This window comes from Anas platyrhynchos, chromosome 30 (genome assembly GCF_047663525.1).
Source record: "Anas platyrhynchos isolate ZD024472 breed Pekin duck chromosome 30, IASCAAS_PekinDuck_T2T, whole genome shotgun sequence".
In the NCBI taxonomy this organism is placed as follows: domain Eukaryota; kingdom Metazoa; phylum Chordata; class Aves; order Anseriformes; family Anatidae; genus Anas; species Anas platyrhynchos.
Window position 1 is genome coordinate 5619830 of NC_092616.1, and position 17389 is coordinate 5637218.

The 17389-nt window shown below is 60.9% G+C and overlaps 1 protein-coding gene across 2 annotated transcripts; it reads right to left on the reverse strand.

The window, feature by feature from the left end:
• Window positions 1–1914: 1914 nt before the first annotated feature.
• TLCD3B (TLC domain containing 3B) lies at window positions 1915–17182 on the reverse strand. 2 transcript variants are annotated; one of them, XM_072029589.1, is made up of 5 exons: window positions 17010–17178; window positions 15362–15445; window positions 9213–9432; window positions 7162–7257; window positions 1915–3474 (listed from the first exon to the last, which is right to left on the reverse strand). In XM_072029589.1, exons 1-5 carry the CDS (start codon window positions 17141–17143, stop codon window positions 3208–3210), a joined length of 801 nt encoding a protein of 266 aa, XP_071885690.1. In that variant the 5' UTR covers window positions 17144–17178; the 3' UTR covers window positions 1915–3207. The 2 variants fall into 2 exon arrangements, with proteins under 2 accessions (XP_071885690.1, XP_071885691.1); XM_072029590.1 differs by lacking the exon at window positions 1915–3474 and adding an exon at window positions 5323–5529 and having other exon boundaries at window positions 17010–17182.
• Between the last annotated feature and the right edge of the window lie 207 nt (window positions 17183–17389).

Sequence of the window (17389 nt, forward strand, 5' to 3'; positions counted from 1 at the left end):
GAAGGGGCTGGGGAGCCCAGTTCACATTGGGACTTGTCCCAGTTTATACTGGAATGAGGCTGAGGATCCTGTTTCATACTGGGATTGGGCCCAGTTCATACTGGGATGGGGCTGGGGGTGCCCAGTTTGTACTGGGAGGGGTTCCAGTTTGTACTGGGAGAGGGCTGCGGGTGCCCAGTTTATACTGGGAATGTGTCCAGTTTGTACTGGTAAGGGGCTGTGGGTGCCCAGTCTGAACTGGGAATGGGCCCAGTTTGTAGTGGAAATGGGGTCAGTTCTTACTGGGCTGGGGCTGAGGGTTCCAGTTTGTACTGGGAAGGGGCTGGGGGTCCCAGTTTGTACTGGGATGGGGCTGGGGAGCCCAGTTTGTACTGGGAATGGGCCCAGTTTGTACTGGGAATGGGCAGGGGATCCCAGTTTGTACTGGGATGGGGCTCAGTTTGTACTGGGAAGGGGCTGGGGGGCCCAGTTCATATTGGGAATGGGCCCAGTTCATACTGGGATGGGGCTTCTGATTCCGGTTTGTACTGGGAAGGCTCCCAGTTTGTAGTGGAATGGGGCCAATTCATACTGGGAAGGGGCTGAGTGTCCCAGTTTGTACTGGGAAAGAGCTAGGGGTCCCAGTTTGTACTGGAAAGGCTCCCAGTTTGTACTGGGATGGGCCCAATTCATACTGGTAAGGGTCTAGGGATCCCAGTTCATACTGGGAAGGGGCTGGGGGTCCCAGTTCGTACTGGGGCAGCGCCCAGTTTGAGCTGGGATGAGGTGGAGGGTTCCAGTTTGTACTGGGATGGGGCTGTGGGTGCCCAGTTTGTACTGGGAATGGGCCCAGTTCATACTGGGATAGGGTTGGGGGCCCCAGTTCATATTGGGAATGGGCCCAGTTTGTACTGGGATGGGTCTGGGGAGCCCAGTTCATACTGGGAAAGGGCTGGGGGTCCCAGTTTGAGCTGGGGACAATCCCAGTTTGAGCTGGGTTGGAGCTGGGAGCCCTGGTTTGTACTGGGAAAGTTCCCAGTTTGCAGTGGAATGGGCCCAGTTCATACTGGGAAGGGGCTGGGGTTCCCAGTTCATAATGGGAATGGGCCCAGTTTGTACTGGGATGGGGCCATGGATCCCAGGTCATACTGGGAAAGGGCTGGGGGTCCCAGTTTGTACTGGGGTGGGGCTGGGGGTCCCAGTTTGTACTGGAATGGGGATGGGGATCTTGTTTCATACTGGGACTGGGCCGAATTCATACTGGGATGGGGCTGGGGGTGCCCAGTTTGTACTGGGAAGGGTCCCAGTTTGTAGTGGGAAGGGGCCCGGTGTCCCAGTTTGTACTGGGGAAGGGCATAATTCATACTGGGAAGAGGCTGGGGATCCCAGTTTGTACTGGGAAGGGGCTGGGTGTCCCAGTTTGTACTGGGAAAGGGCATAATTCATACTGGGAAGTGGCTGGGGATCCCAGTTTGTACTGGGATGGGGCTTGGGGTCCCAGTTTGTACTGGGATGGGGCTCAGTTTGTACTGGGAAGGGGCTGGGGGGCCCAGTTCATATTGGGAATGGGCCCAGTTCATACTGGGAAGGGTCTGGGGATCCCAGTTCATACTGGGGAGGGGCTGGGGGTCCCTGTTTGTACTGGGGCAGTGCCCAGTTTGAGCTGGGATGGGGCTGGGGGTTCCAGTTTGTACTGGGACAGAGCCCAGTTTATGCTGGGATGGGGCTGGGGGTCCCAGTTTGTACTGGGAATGGGCCCAATTTGTACTGGGAATGGGCAGGGGGTCCCAGTTTGTACTGGGAATGGGCCCAGTCCCTACTGGGCTGGGGCTGGTCTTCCCAGTTCATACTGGAATGGTCCCAGTTCATACTGGAATGGTCCCAGTTCATACTGGGATGCCCCCCCCCCCCCCCGTGTCCCAAGGAGCAGCCGGGTCGGTTCCCAAAGTCCTTTAATGCAGCGGCCGGGACAGCGCGGGGGCACCCATGGGTGGGGGGCACCAAAGGGACCCCCCGGGACCCCCAGAGGGACCTCAGGGGGCCCCTAGAGACCCCCGGACCCCCTTGGGACCCCCTTGGGACCCCCATTATGGACCTTAGGGTGCCCTATAAAGACCCTGGAACCCCCATAAGGACCCCCGGACCCTCTTAGGACCCCCTTAAGTACCTTGGGGTGCCCCCTGAAGACCCCAGGACCTCCATAAGGACCCCAGAACCCCCTTGGGACCCCCATATGAACCTTGGGGTGCCCCCTGAAGACCCCAAGACCCTCTTGGGACCCCCTTGGGACCCCCATTATGGAACTTAGGGTGCCCCCTGAAGACCCCAGGACCCCCATAAGGACCCCGGGACCCCCTTAGGACCCCCTTGGGACCCCCATATGGACCTTAGGGTGCCCCCTGAAGACCCCAGGACCCCCCATATGGACCTTAGGGTGCTCTATAAAGACACTGGAACCCCCATAAGGACCCCAGGACCCCCTTGGGACCCCCATATGGACCTTGGGGAGCCCCCTGAAGACCCCAGGACCCCCTTGGGACCCCCTTGGGACCCCCATATGGACCCTGGGGTGCCCACTGAAGACCCCTGGACCCCCCATATGAACCTTAGGGTGCCCCCTGAAGACCCCAAGACCCCCATAAGGACCCCAGGAGCCCCTTGGGACCCCCTTGGGACCCCCATTATGGACCTTAGGGTGCCCTATAAGGACCCTGGAACCCCCATAAGGACCCCAGGACCCCCCCATATGGACCTTAGGGTGCCCCCTGAAGACTGCAGGACCCCCTTGGGACCCCCTTGGGACCCCCATATGGACCTTGGGGTGCCCCTTGAAGACCCCAGGACCCTTTTGGGACCCCCTTGGGACCCCCATATGGACCTTGGGGTGCCCCTTGAAGACCCCAAGACCCCCATAAGGACCCCAGGACCCCCTTGGGACCCCCATTATGGACCTTGGGGTACCCCCTGAAGACCCCAGGACCCCCATAAGGACCCCAGGACCCCCTTGGGACCCCTTTGGGACCCCCATAAGGACCTTGGGGTGCCCCCTGAAGACCCCTGGCCCCCCTTGGGACCCCCTTGGGACCCCCTTGGCCCCCCCACATCCCTCCTGCACCCCCCTTTTCCACCCCTACCCCTTTCCCCCCCCCATTTCCCCCCCATTTCCCCCCCCATTTCCCCCCCTACCCCCCCCCCTCAACTCCCACCCCCCCACCCCATCCCCCGGGCTCAGGGCGGGTGCCGGGGGGGGGGTCGGAAGAGGCGCCAGGCCCCCCGGCAGATGAGGCCGAACCAGTAGAGCTGCGGGGCCAGCAGGGCGGCGGCGGCGGCGTTGTAGGCGGGGGGCAGCGCCCCCGGCACCCGCAGCAGGGGGAGCCCCCGGTGGCGCCCGTAGGCCCAGTAGAGGTAGGGGAAGAGCAGGACGCGGCAGCCCAGGAACGTCACCAGCATGGCCACCCCGTTCAGCTTGTGCAGGGCCGTGTGCTGCCGCTTGTACTGGGGGGGGGACAGGGGGGGTGGGGTGGGGTCCCACCATCATCCCAAATCATCCCGGGGACCCAAGGGGTTGGGGGTATAAAGGGTTGGGGGTGAAGGTTGAGGGATATGTAGGTTTGGAGGTCTACCAAGACCTCAAGTCAACCCGGGGACCAAAGGGGTTGGGGGTATAAAGGGTTGGGGGTGAAGGCTGAGGGATATGTAGGTTTGGGGGTCTACCAAGACCCCAAGTCAACCTGGGGGCTCAGGGGTTGGGGGTGTGAAGGGTTGGGGACATGAGGGGTTGGGAACCCAAAGGTTGAGGGACACGTGGGGATGGGGGTCTACCAAGACCCCAAGTCAACCCGGGGACCCAAGGGTTGAGGGACACAAGGGTTGGGGGTCTACCAAGACCCCAAGTCAACCTGGGGGCTCAGGGGTTGGGGGTATGAAGGGTTGGGGGTGAAGGTTGAAGGATATGTAGGGTTGGGGGTCTACCAAGACCCCAAGTCAACCCGGGGACCCAAGGGTTGGGGGTATAAAGGGTTGGGGTCCAAAAGTTGGGGGGCGTGTGGGGTGGGGTCCCACCATCATCCCAAATCATCCCGGGGACCCAAGGGGTTGGGGGTGGAAAGGGTTGGGGGGTAAAGGTTGAGGGACACGTGGGTTGGGGGTCTACCAAGACCCCAAGTCATCTTGGGGACCCAATGGTTGAAGGACATGAAGGGTTGGGGGTCTACCACCACCCCAAATCATCCTGGGGACCCAAATGTTGAGGGACACGAGGGGTTGGGGGTATGAAGGGGTAGGGGTGAAGGTTGAGGGACACGTGGGGTTGGGGTTCTACCAAGACCCCAAGTCAGCCTGGGGGCTCAGGGGTTGGGGGTGGAAAGGGGTGGGGGCCAAAAGTTGAGGGACACGTGGGTTGGGGTCCCACCATCATCCCAAATCATCCCGGGGACCCAAGGGGTTGGGGGTGGGAAGGGTTGGGGGTGAAGGTTGAGGGACATGTAGGGTTGGGGGTCTACCAAGACCCCAACTCAACCCAGGGACTCAAGGGTTGGGGGTATAAAGTGTTGGGGGCCAAAAGTTGAGGGACACGTGGGTTGGGGTCCCACCATCATCCCAAATCATCTTGGGGACCCATATGTTGAGGGATATGTGGGGTTGGCAGTCTACCAAGACCCCAAATCATCTTGGGGACCCAAGGGTTGAGGGACATGTAGGGTTGGGGGTCTACCAAGACCCTAAGTCAACCTGGGGGCTCAAGGGGTTGGGGGTGGAAAGGGGTGGGGGTGAAGTTGAGGGACACGTGGGTTGGGGTCCCACCATCATCCCAAATCATCCTGGAGACCCAAGGGAATGGGCCCAGTTCATACTGGGAAGGGTCTGGGGATCCCAGTTCATCCTGGGGAGGGGCTGGGGGTCCCAGTTTGTACTGGGAAGGGTCCCAGTTTGTACTGGGAATGGGCCCAGTTTGTACTGGGAATGGGCCCAGTTTATACTGGGAAGGGGCAGGGGATCCCATGCATGGCCACCCCGTTCAGCTTGTGCAGGGCCGTGTGCTGCCGCTTGTACTGGGGGGGGGACAGGGGGGGTGGGGTGGGGTCCCACCGTCATCCCAAATCATCCCGGGGACCCAAGGGGTTGGGGGTGGGAAGGGTTGGGGGGTAAAGGTTGAGGGACACGTGGGTTGGGGGTCTACCAAGACCCCAAGTCATCTTGGGGACCCAATGGTTGAAGGACATGAAGGGTTGGGGGTCTACCACCACCCCAAATGATCCTGGGGACCCAAATGTTGAGGGACACGAGGGGTTGGGGGTATGAAGGGGTGGGGGTGAAGGTTGAGGGACACATGGGGTGGGGTCCCACCATCATCCCAAATCATCCCGGGGACCCCAGGGAATGGGCCCAGTTCATACTGGGAAGGGGCTGGGGATCCCAGTTCATACTGGGGAGGGGCTGGGGGTCCCAGTTTGTACTGGGAAGGGTCCCAGTTTGTACTGGGAATGGGCAGGGGATCCCATGCATGGCCACCCCGTTCAGCTTGTGCAGGGCCGTGTGCTGCCGCTTGTACTGGGGGGGGAACAGGGGGGGTGTGTGGGGTGGGGGGCTACCAAGACCCTAAGTCAACCAGGGGACCCAAGGGTTGAGGGATATGTGGGGTGGGGGTCTACCACCACCCCAAATGATCCTGGGGACCCAAGGGGTTGGGGACATGAGGGGTTGGGAACCCAAAGGTTGAGGGACACGTGGGGATGGGGGTCTACCAAGACCCTAAGTCAACCCAGGGACACAAGGGGTTGGGGGTGGAAAGGGGTGGGGGTGAAGGGTGAGGGATATGTAGGGTTGGGGTCCCACCACCACCCCAAATGATCCTGGGGACCGAAATGTTGAGGGACACAAGGGTTGGGGGTCTACCAAGACCCTAAGTCAACCTGGGGGCTCAGGGGTTGGGGATGGGAAGGGGTGGGGACATGAGGGGTTGGGAACCCAAAGGTTGAGGGACACGTGGGGATGGGGGTCTACCAAGACCCCAAGTCAACCCGGGGACCCAAGGGTTGGAGGACATGAAGGGTTGGGGGCCCACCACCACCCCAAATGATCCTGGGGACCCAAGGGGTTGGGGACATGAAGGGTTGGGGGTGAAGGTTGAGGGACATGTAGGATTGGGGGTCTACCACCACCCCAAATCATCTTGGGGACCCAAGGGTTGGGGTATAAAGCCTTGGGGACATGAGGGGTTGGGAACCCAAAGGTTGAGGGACACGTGGGGTTGGGGGTCTACCAAGACCCTAAATGATCCTGGGGACCCAAGGGTTGAGGGACATGAGGGTTGGGGGTCTACCAAGACCCCAAGTCAACCTGGGGGCTCAGGGGTTGGGGGTGGAATGGGTTGGGGGTGAAGGTTGAGGGACACGTAGGGTTGGGGGTCTACCACCACCCCAAATCATCTTGGGGACCCAAATGTTGAGGGACACGAGGGTGGGGGTCTACCAAGACCCTAAGTCAACCTGGGGACCCAAGGGGTTGGGGGTATGAAGGGTTGGGGGTAAAGGTTGAGGGACATGTAGGGTTGGGGGTCTACCAAGACCCCAAGTCATCTTGGGGACCCAATGGTTGAAGGACATGAAGGGTTGGGGGTCTACCACCACCCCAAATCATCCTGGGGACCCAAATGTTGAGGGACATGAGGGGTTGGGGGTATGAAGGGGTGGGGGTGAAGGTTGAGGGACACGTGGGGTTGGGGGTCTACCAAGACCCCAAGTCAGCCTGGGGGCTCAGGGGTTGGGGGTGGAAAGGGGTGGGGGCCAAAAGTTGAGGGACACGTGGGGTGGGGTCCCACCATCATCCCAAATCATCCCAGGGACTCATGGGGTTGGGGGTATGAAGGGTTGGGGGTCTACCAAGACCCCAAGTCAACCTGGGGACCCAAGGGTTGGGGGACACGTGGGGTTGGGGGTCTACCATGGTCTTCTGGGGACCCAAAAGTTGAGGGACACAAGGGTTGAGGGACATGTAGGGTTGGGGGCCCACCATCACCCCAAATCATCGCAGGGACTCAAGGGGTTGGGGGTATGAAGGGTTGGGGGTGAAGGTTGAGGGACACGTGGGTTGGGGTCCCACCACCCCCCCAAATCATCCCGGGGACCCCAGGGTTGGGGACGTGAGGGTTTGGGGTCCCCCCGACGTCATTTTGGGGCTCACCAGGATGAGGACCTTGCCCAGGCAGACGAAGGGGGTGCTGAGCTCCGCCATCAGCAGGCAGCCCAGGAAGAAGTCACCCTTCCCCTGGCGCCACAGCTGGGGGGGGACACGTGATCTAATGTCCCCAAATGTCCCCAAATGTCCCCAAAAGTCCCCAAATGTCCCCAGGTGTCCCCAAGAGTCCCCATGACCACGGAGAACCATGGTGGACCTCCATGAGCACGTCCACACCAAGCCACCATCCCTCCACCTCCACATCCCCTCAACACCCCCATGTCCCCTCAACACCCCCATGTCCCCAAGGTGTCCCCAAAGTGTCCCCAAATGTCCCCAAAAGTCCCCAAATGTCCCCAAGTGTCCCAATGACCACGGAGAACCATGGTGGACCTCCATGAGCACGTCCACACCAAGCCACCACCCCTCCACCTCCACATCCCCTCAACACCCCCATGTCCCAGAGGTGTCCCCAAATGTCCCCAAATGTCCCCAAGTGTCCCCATGACCACGGAGAAGCCCCCAAGAGTCCCCATGGCCATGGAGAAGCCAACAAGCCCCATGACAACGTGGTGGACCTCCATGAGTAGCTCCACGCCCAGGTGACATTCTTCCACCCCGTGTCCCCAAATGTCCCCAAAGTGTCCCCACATGTCCCCAAATGTCCCCAAAGTGTCCCCAAGTGTCCCCAAGTGTCCCCATGACCACGGAGAGGCATGGTGGACCTCCATGAGCACGTCCATACTGAACCACCACCCCTCCACCTCCACATCCCCTCAACACCCCCATGTCCCAGAGGTGTCCCCAAGTGTCCCCAAATGTCCCCAAAGTGTCCCCAAATGTCCCCAAATGTCCCCAGGTGTCCCAATAACCACGGAGAAGCCCCCAGGAGTCCCCGTGGCCATGGAGAAGCCAACAAGCCCCATGACAACGTGGTGGACCTCCATGAGTAGCTCCACGCCCAGGTGACATTCTTCCACCCCGTGTCCCCAAATGTCCCCAAATGTCCCCAAAGTGTCCCCACATGTCCCCAAGTGTCCCAATGACCACAGAGAACCATGGTGGACCTCCATGAGCAAGTCCACACCAAGCCACCACCCCTCCACCTCCACATCCCCTCAATACCCCCATGTCCCTGAGGTGTCTGAAGTGTCCCCAAAAGTCCCCAAATGTCCCCAAAGTGTCCCCAAATGTCCCCAAGAGTCCCAATGACCACGGAGAACCATGGTGGACCTCCATGAGCACGTCCACACCGAACCACCACCCCTCCACCTCCCCAACCCCTCAACACCCCCGTGTCCCCTCAACACCCCCATGTCCCCGAGGTGTCCCCAAATGTCCCCAAAGTGTCCCCAGGTGTCCCCAAATGTCCCCAAGTGTCCCAGTGACCATGTAGAAGCCCACAAAGGTGTGGTGGACCTCCATGAGCATGTCCATACCAAGCCACCACCCCTCCACCTCCCCATCCCCTCAACACTCCCATGTCCCCAAGTGTCCCCAAAGTGTCCCCAAATGTCCCCAAAAGTCCCCAAATGCCCCCAAATGTCCCCAAGAGTCCCCATGACCACGTAGAAGTCCACAACAGCATGGTGGACCTCCATGAGCACGTCCACACCAAGCCCCCACCCCTCCACCTCCCCATCCCCTCAACACCCCCGTGTCCCCTCAACACCCCCACGTCCCCAAATGTCCCCAAACGTCCCCAAAAGTCCCCAAAGTGTCCCAATGACCACGGAGAACTGTGGTGGACCTCCATGAGCACGTCCACACCAAGCCACCACCCCTCCACCTCCCCATCCCCTCAACACCCCCACGTCTCCAAATGTCCCCAAATCTCCCCAAATGTCCCCAAGAGTCCCCAAATGTCCCCAAGAGTCCCAATGACCACGGAGAACCATGGTGGACCTCCATGAGCACGTCCACACCAAGCCACCACCCCTCCACCTCCACATCCCCGTGTCCTCACGCCACCACCATGTCCCCAAGATGTCCCCAAATGTCCCCAGACGTCCCCAAACGTCCCCAAAGCGTCCCCAAGCCCCCCCGTCCCCACTCACGGTGGCCACGGGGAAGCAGACGAGCACCATGGCGGCGTGGTGGAGCACCATCAGCAGGTCCTTGCGCAGGTAGGAGGCGGCGGCGGCCCGCAGGGAGGGGGGGGGTCCGGCCTCGTGACCTTTGACCCGCGCCCGGTGGCGGTGGCACAGGAACATGGCGTAGACGTCGTAGACGAAATAGGGGACGGCGAATTGGGGGTACGCCCCCGCCAGCCAGTGCCTGGGGGGGGGACACGGGGGGGACACGGGGGGGACACGGGGAGAAGGGTTGGGGGACGGGGAGGGGGGTGGGAGGGGGGGAGAGGGGGTTTTGGGGGGTGGGTGAGTCGGGATTGGGGGGTGTTTGGGGATTTGGGGGGGCTGGTGGCTTGGGGACACCCCAGTTTGGGGACCCAGAGACACAGGGATTTGGGGACACCCCAATTTGGGGGACTCAAACACCCAGGGATTTGGGGACACCCCGATTTTGAGGGATCCAGGGAGAAGGTGGCTTTGGGACACCCCAATTTTGGGCACCCAGACACCCAAAGATTTGGGAACACCCCGATTTTGGGGGACTCAGAGACCCAGGGATTTGGGGACACCCTGATTTTGGGGGATCCAGGTGCCCAGGTGGCTTGGGGACACCCCAATTTGGGCACCCAGAGATTTGGGGACACCCCAATTTTGGGGACTCAGAAACCCAGGGATTAGGGGACACCCCAATTTTGGGGGACACAGGTGTCCAGGTGGCTTGGGGACACCCCAATTTGGGGACCCAGAGATACAGGGATTTGGGGACACCCTGATTTTGGGGACCCAAGAGTCCCATTTGACTTTGGGACACCCCAATTTGGGGCACGCAGGTGTCCAGGTGGCTTTGGGACACCCCAATTTTGGAGACCCAAGTGTCTGGAGATATGGGGACACCCCAATTTGGGGGACCCAGACTCTCAGGGATTTGGGGACACCCCGATTTGGGGCACCTGAAGACCCAGGGATTTGGGGACACCCCAATTTGGGGGACAGAGACACCCAAGGATTTGGGGTCGCCCCGATTTTGGGGGATCCAGGGGGAAGGTGGCTTTGGGACACCCCAATTTTGGGCACCCAGAGACCCAGGGATTTGGGGACACCCCAATTTGGGAACCTAGACTCTCAGAGATTTGGGGACACCCCAATTTAGGGGACCCTGACACCCAGAGATTTGGGGACACCCCGATTTTGGGGACCCAGGTGTCCAGGTGGCTTGGGAACACCCCAGTTTGGGGACCCAGACCTCTAGGGACTTGGGGATACCCCAATTTAGGGGACCCAGACCCTCAGAGATTTGGGGACACCCTGATTTTGGGCACCCAGGTGTCCAGGTGGCTTTGGGACACCCCAATTTGGGTACCCAGAGACCCAGGGAATTGGGGACACCCCAATTTTGGGGACACAGACACCCAAGGATTTGGGGACACCCCGATTTTGGGGGACTCAGACTCTCAGGGATTTGGGGACACCCCAATTTGGGGAATCCAAGGGTCCCAGGTGACTTTAGGACACCCCAATTTGGGCACCCAGACACCCAGGGATTTGGGGACACCCCAATTTTGAGGATCCAGGTGTCCAGGGTGACATGGGGACACCCCAATTTGGGACACCCAAGTGCCTGGAGATATGGGGACCCCACAAATTAGGGGACTCAGAGACCCAGGGATTTGGGGACACCCCAATTTGGGGGACTCAGAGACCCAGGGATTTGGGGACACCCCGATTTTGGGGGATCCAAGGGGACAGGTGGCTTGGGGACACCCAAATTTGGGCAGCCAGAGACCCAGAGATTTGGGGACACCCCGATTTGGGGGACTCAGACACCCAGGGATTTGGGGACACCCCGATTTTGGGGGGCACGGGTGTCCAGGTGGCTTGGGGACATCCCAAATTGGGGCACCCTAATGCCCAGTTGACTTTGGGACACCTCAATTTGGGCACCCGGAGACCCAGAGATTTGGGGACACCCTGATTTGGGGGATCCAAGTGTCCCAGGTGACTTTAGGACACCCCAATTTAGGGGATGCAGGTGCCTGGAGATATGGGGACACCCCAATTTGGGGCACCCAGAGACCCAGAGATTTGGGGACACCCCAATTCTGGGGACCCAGACCCTCAGAGATTTGGGGACACCCTGATTTTGGGGACCCAAGGGTCCCAGTTGACTTTGGGACACCCCGGTTTGGGCACCCAAGTGTCTGGAGATATGGGGACACCCCAATTTGGGGGACTCAGACACCCAGGGATTTAGGGACACCCCAATTCTGGGGGACCCAGGTGCCCAGGTGACTTTGGGACACCCCAATTTGGGGCACGCAGGTGTCCAGGTGGCTTTGGGACACCCCAATTTTGGAGACCCAAGTGTCTGGAGATATGGGGACACCCCAATTTGGGGGACCCAGACTCTCAGGGATTTGGGGTCACCCTGATTTGGGGGATCCAGGTGTCCAGGGTGACTTTGGGACACCCCAATTTGGGCACCCAAGTGTCTGGAGATATGGGGACACCCCAATTTGGGGAACCCAGACCCTCAGAGATTTGGGGACACCCCAATTTTGAGGATCCAGGTGCCCAGGTGGCTTTGGGACACCCCAATTTGGGGGACCCAGACATCCAGGGTCTTGGGGACATCCCAAATTGGGGTACCCTAATGCCCAGTTGACTTTGGGACACCCCAATTTGGGCACCCAGAGACCCAGGGATTTGGGGACACCCCAATTTTGAGGATCCAGGTGTCCAGGGTGGCTTTGGGACACCTCAATTTGGGCACCCAAGTGCCTGGAGATATGGGGACACCCCAAATTAGGGGACTCAGAAACACAGGGATTTGGGGACACCCCGATTTTGGGGGGCACGGGTGTCCAGGTGGCTTGGGGACATCCCAAATTGGGGCACCCTAATGCCCAGTTGACTTTGGGACACCTCAATTTGGGCACCTGGAGACCCAGAGATTTGGGGACACCCCGATTTGGGGGACAGAGACACCCAGGGATTAGGGGACATCCTGATTTTGGGGGATCCAGGGAGAAGGTGGCTTTGGGACACCCCAATTTTGGGCACCCAGAGACCCAGGGATTTGGGGACACCCCGATTTTGGGGGATCCAAGGGGACAGGGTGGACTTGGGGACACCCCAATTTGGGCACCCAGAGACTCAGAGATTTGGGGACACCCCAATTTGGGGGACTCAAACACCCAGGGATTTGGGGACACCCCGATTTTGAGGGATCCAGGGGGAAGGTGGCTTTGGGACACCCCAATTTTGGGCACCCAGACACCCAAAGATTTGGGAACACCCCGATTTTGGGGGACTCAGAGACCCAGGGATTTGGGGACACCCCGATTTTGGGGGATCCAGGTGCCCAGGTGGCTTGGGGACACCCCAATTTGGGGACCCAGAGATACAGGGATTTGGGGACACCCCAATTTTGGGGACCCAAGGATCCCAGCTGGCGTGGGGACACCCCAATTTGGGCACCCAGAGACCCAGGGATTTGGGGACACCCCGATTTTGGGGGATCCAAGTGACCCAGTTGACTTTGGGACACCCCAATTTGAGCACCCAGACCCTCAGGGATTTGGGGACACCCCAGTTTGGGACACCCAAGTGTCTGGAGATATGGGGACACCCCAAATTAGGGGACTCAGACACCCAGGGATTTGGGGATACCCTGATTTTGGGGGATCCAGGGGGACAGGTGGCTTGGGGACACCCCAATTTTGGGCACCCAGAGACACAGGGATTTGGGGACACCCCAATATTGGGGACACAGACACCCAAAGATTTGGGGTCACCCTGATTTGGGGGATCTAGGGGGACAGGGTGGACTTGGGACACCCCAATTTGGGCACCCAGACACCCAAAGATTTGGGGACACCCCGATTTTGGGGGACTCAGACTCTCAGGGATTTGGGGACACTCCAATTTGGGAACCCTGACACCCAGAGATTTGGGGACACCCCAGTTTGGGGTACCCAGAGACCCAGGGATTTGGGGACACCCCGATTTTGGGGGGCACGGGTGTCCAGGTGGCTTGGGGACATCCCAAATTGGGGCACCCTAATGCCCAGTTGACTTTGGGACACCTCAATTTGGGCACCTGGAAACCCAGAGATTTGGGGACACCCCGATTTGGGGGACAGAGACACCCAGAGATTTGGGGACACCCTGATTTTGGGGACCCAAGTGTCCCAGTTGCCTTCGGGACCCCCCAATTTGGGCACCAAGACACCCAAAGATTTGGGGACACCCCGATTTTGGGGGATCCAGGTGCCCAGGTGACTTTGGGACACCCCAATTTGGGCACCCAGAGATTTGGGGACACCCTAATTTGGGGAACCCAGAGACACAGAGATTTCGGGACACCCCAATTTTGGGGATTCAGAAACCCAGGGATTAGGGGACACCCCGATTTTGGGGGACACGGGTGTCCAGGTGGCTTGGGGACACTCCAGTTTGGGGACCCAGAGATACAGGGATTTGGGGATATCCCAATTTTGGGGACCCAAGGATCTCAGCTGGCGTGGGGACACCCCAATTTGGGCACCCAGAGACCCAGGGATTTGGGGACACCCCGATTTTAGGGACCCAAGTGTCCCAATTGACTTTGGGACACCCCAATTTGGGCACCCAGGTGTCCAGGTGGCTTTGGGACACCCCAATTTAGGGGATGCAGGTGCCTGGAGATATGGGGACACCCCAATTTGGGGCACCCAGACACCCAAAGATTTGGGGACATCCCAATTTTGGGGACTCAGACACCCAGAGATTTGGGGACACCCTGATATTGGAGGATCCAGGGGGACAGGTGGCTTGGGGACACCCAAATTTGGGCACCCAGAGACCCAGAGATTTGGGGTCACCCTGATTTGGGGGATCCAACTGTCCCAGTTGACTTTGGGACACCCCAATTTGGGACACCCAAGTGTCTGGAGATATGGGGACACCCCAATTTGGGGCACCCAGACCCTCAGGGATTTGGGGACACCCCAATTTTGGGGGACACGGGTTTCCAGGTGGCTTGGGGACACCCCAATTTGGGCACCCAGAGACCCAGGGATTTGGGGACACCCCAATTTTGAGGATCCAGGTGTCCAGGGTGACTTGGGGACACCCCAATTTGGGACACCCAAGTGTCTGGAGATATGGGGACACCCCAATTTTGGGGACCCAAGTGTCCCATTTGACTTTGGGACACCCCAATTTGGGGCACGCAGGTGTCCAGGTGGCTTTGGGACACCCCAATTTTGGAGACCCAAGTGTCTGGAGATATGGGGACACCCCAATTTGGGGGACCCAGACCCTCAGGGATTTGGGGACACCCCAATTTTGGGGACTCAGACACCCAGGGATTTGGGGATACCCTGATTTTGGGGGATCCAGGGGGACAGGTGGCTTTGGGACACCCCAATTTGGGCACCCAGAGACCCAAAGATTTGGGGACACCCCGATTTTGGGGGACTCAGACTCTCAGGGATTTGGGGACACCCCAATTTGGGCACCCAAGTGTCTGGAGATATGGGGACAACCCGATTTGGGGGACCCTGACACCCAGGGATTTGGGGACACCCCGATTTTGGGGGGCACGGGTGTCCAGGTGGCTTGGGGACATCCCAAATTGGGGCACCCTAATGCCCAGTTGACTTTGGGACACCTCAATTTGGGCACCCAGACACCCAGGGATTTGGGGACACCCCAATTTGGGGTACCCTGACACCCAGAGATTTGGGGACACCCCGATTCTGGGGACCCAGGTGTCCCAGTTGCCTTTGGGACCCCCCAATTTGGGGCACCCAGACACCCAAAGATTTGGGGACCCCCCAATTTCCTTCCCCCAAGTATCCCATTTACCTTCAGCACCCCCCAAATTTGAGGCACAAAAGCAGTCGGGGACTTTGGGACCCCCCAATTTGGGGTCCCCCCCGCGTGTGTCCCCCCCCGTCTCCCCCAGGAATTAACCCCGGGGCCGGGTTAATCCGGGATGAGCCCCGGCAGCTGTCACCGTAATCCCCCGCGAGGACACCGCGTCCCCTGTCCCCCCCTCCCTGTCCCCCTCCCCGGGTCCGGGGGAATTTGGGGGGCGTCTGGGGGGGGTGGGGGCACCCATGGGTGCTGGGGGGGGGGGTGACACTCACTGGTCGTCGATGACGTGGTGACAGGAGGAGGAGATGATGTAGCCGGCTGTGGAGGCCATCACCGCCTGCACCGAGGACACCAGCCTGGGGGGGGGACGTTGGGGACACTTTGGGGACACTTTGGGGACACTTTGGGGACACTTTTTGGGGACATGGGGACATGGGGGGCAGCCGCCCTGCCACCCCGTCCCCGTGTCCTGGTGCATCTGTGCCCGCTGTCCTCGGTGTCCCCAAATGTCCCCATTGTCCCCCAGTGTCCCCCAGTATTCCCCATTGTCCCCCGGTGTCCCCAAATGTCCCCAGTGTCCCCCAGTGTCCCCAGTATTCCCCGGTGTCCCCCGGTGTCCCCCAGTGTCCCCAGTGCTGCATCATCCCCGACCCCGCTGCAGCCCCAGCCCCGTCCCTGTCCCCTCGCTGTCCTTGTCCCCTTCCCTGTCCCTGTCCCCGTCCCCTCCCTGTCCCCATCCCTGTCCCTGTCCTTGTGCCACATCCACCCCCCTCCTGTCCCCCTCCTGTCCCTGTCCCATCCCTGTCCTTGTGCCCCATTTGTCCCTGTCCTGTCCCTGTCCCCATCCCCTCCCTGTCCCCCTCCTGTCCCTGTCCTTGTCCCCATCCCCTCCCCGTCCCCATCCCATCCCCATCCTCTCCCTGTCCCTGTCCCCATCCCCTCCCTATCCCTGTCCCTGTCCTGTCCCTGTCCCCATCCCATCCCCGTCCTTGTCCCCATCCCCTCCCTGCCCCATCCCCTCCCTGTCCCCCTCCCCATCCCCATCCCATGCCCTCCCTGTCCCCCTCCTGTCCTTGTCCCCATCCCCGTCCTGTCCCTGTCCCTGTCCCCGTCCCCATCCCCATCCCCTCCCTGTCCCTGTCCCCCTCCTGTCCTTGTCCCCATCCACATCCTGCCCCCATCCCCTCCCAGTCCCCGTCCTTGTCCCCATCCCGTCCCCATCCCCTCCCTGTCCCCCTCCTGTCCCTGTCCCTGTCCTTGTCCCCATCCTATCCCTGTCCCCTCCGTGTCCCTGTCCCCCTCCTGTCCCTGTCCCCATCCCCTCCCTGCCCCCATCCCATCCCCATCCTGTCCCTGTCCTTGTCCCCATCCCGTCCCCATCCCCTCCGTGTCCCCATCCCCTCCCTGTCCCCCTCCTGTCCCCTTCCCCGTCCTTGTCCCCATCCCATCCCCACCACCTCCCTGTCCCCTCCTGTTCCTGTCCTTGTCCCCATCCCATCCCTGTCCCCATCCTTATCCCCATCCCGTCCCCGTCCTTGTCCCCATCCCCTCCCCTCCCTGTCCCCCTCCTGTCCTTGTCCCCATCCCCATCCCATCCCCATCCCCTCCCAGTCCCCATCCTTGTCCCCAGACCCTCCCTGTCCTGTCCCTGTCCCTCTCCCCATCCCCTCTGTGTCCCCATCCCCTCCCTGTCCCCCTCCTGTCCCTGTCCTTGTCCCCATCCCCTCCCTGTCCCCATCCTTGTCCCCATCCCATCCCCGTCCTGTCCCTGTCCCCAATCCCCTCCCTGTCCCCAATCCCCTCCCTGTCCTTGTCCCCCTCCCCATCCCCTCCCTGTCCCCCTCCTGTCCCTGTCCCCATCCCATCCCTGTCCCCCTCCTGTCCTTGTCCCCCTCCCCCCCCCAATGTCCCCCCTCTCACCTGGCCGCCACGATGACCGCGTCGGGCTCCGGCCAGCGGAGGCCGGGCAGGCGCCGGAGGCCGCTCTTGGCCAGCAGGAAGAGGCCGGGGAAGAAGAGGAGGCCGCCGGCCAGGGGGGCTCCAGGGGGGGCCATGGCTTTGAAATTTTTTTTTGGGGGGGGGGGTCAGGGAGGGGAGGGGGGGGGGGGGTCCCGGCCTCCCGCCCCGCCGCCCGCACGGCTGGGCACGGGGAGGGGCGGGGCTTAGGGGGGCGGGGCCTCAGGGGGCGGGGCCTCAGGGGGTGGGGTCAGAGGGGGCGGGGCCTAAAGGGGGAGGGGCCTAAAGGGGGAGGGGCCTCACCCCCCCCCCCTTGGGGCCTAGCCCCCTGCCCGAAGCCTGCC

Bases quoted from the DNA above. Each gene is read 5' to 3' on its own strand.
- TLCD3B (XM_072029589.1), bottom strand. From the start codon at position 17,143: ATGGCCCCCCCTGGAGCCCCCCTGGCCGGCGGCCTCCTCTTCTTCCCC. The intron at 9,433-15,361 runs GTGAGTGTCACC...TCCCCCCCCCAG, and splicing joins CACCACGTCATCGACGACCA to GCACTGGCTGGCGGGGGCGT. The intron at 7,258-9,212 runs GTGAGTGGGGAC...GTCCCCCCCCAG, and splicing joins TCTGCTTCCCCGTGGCCACC to CTGTGGCGCCAGGGGAAGGG.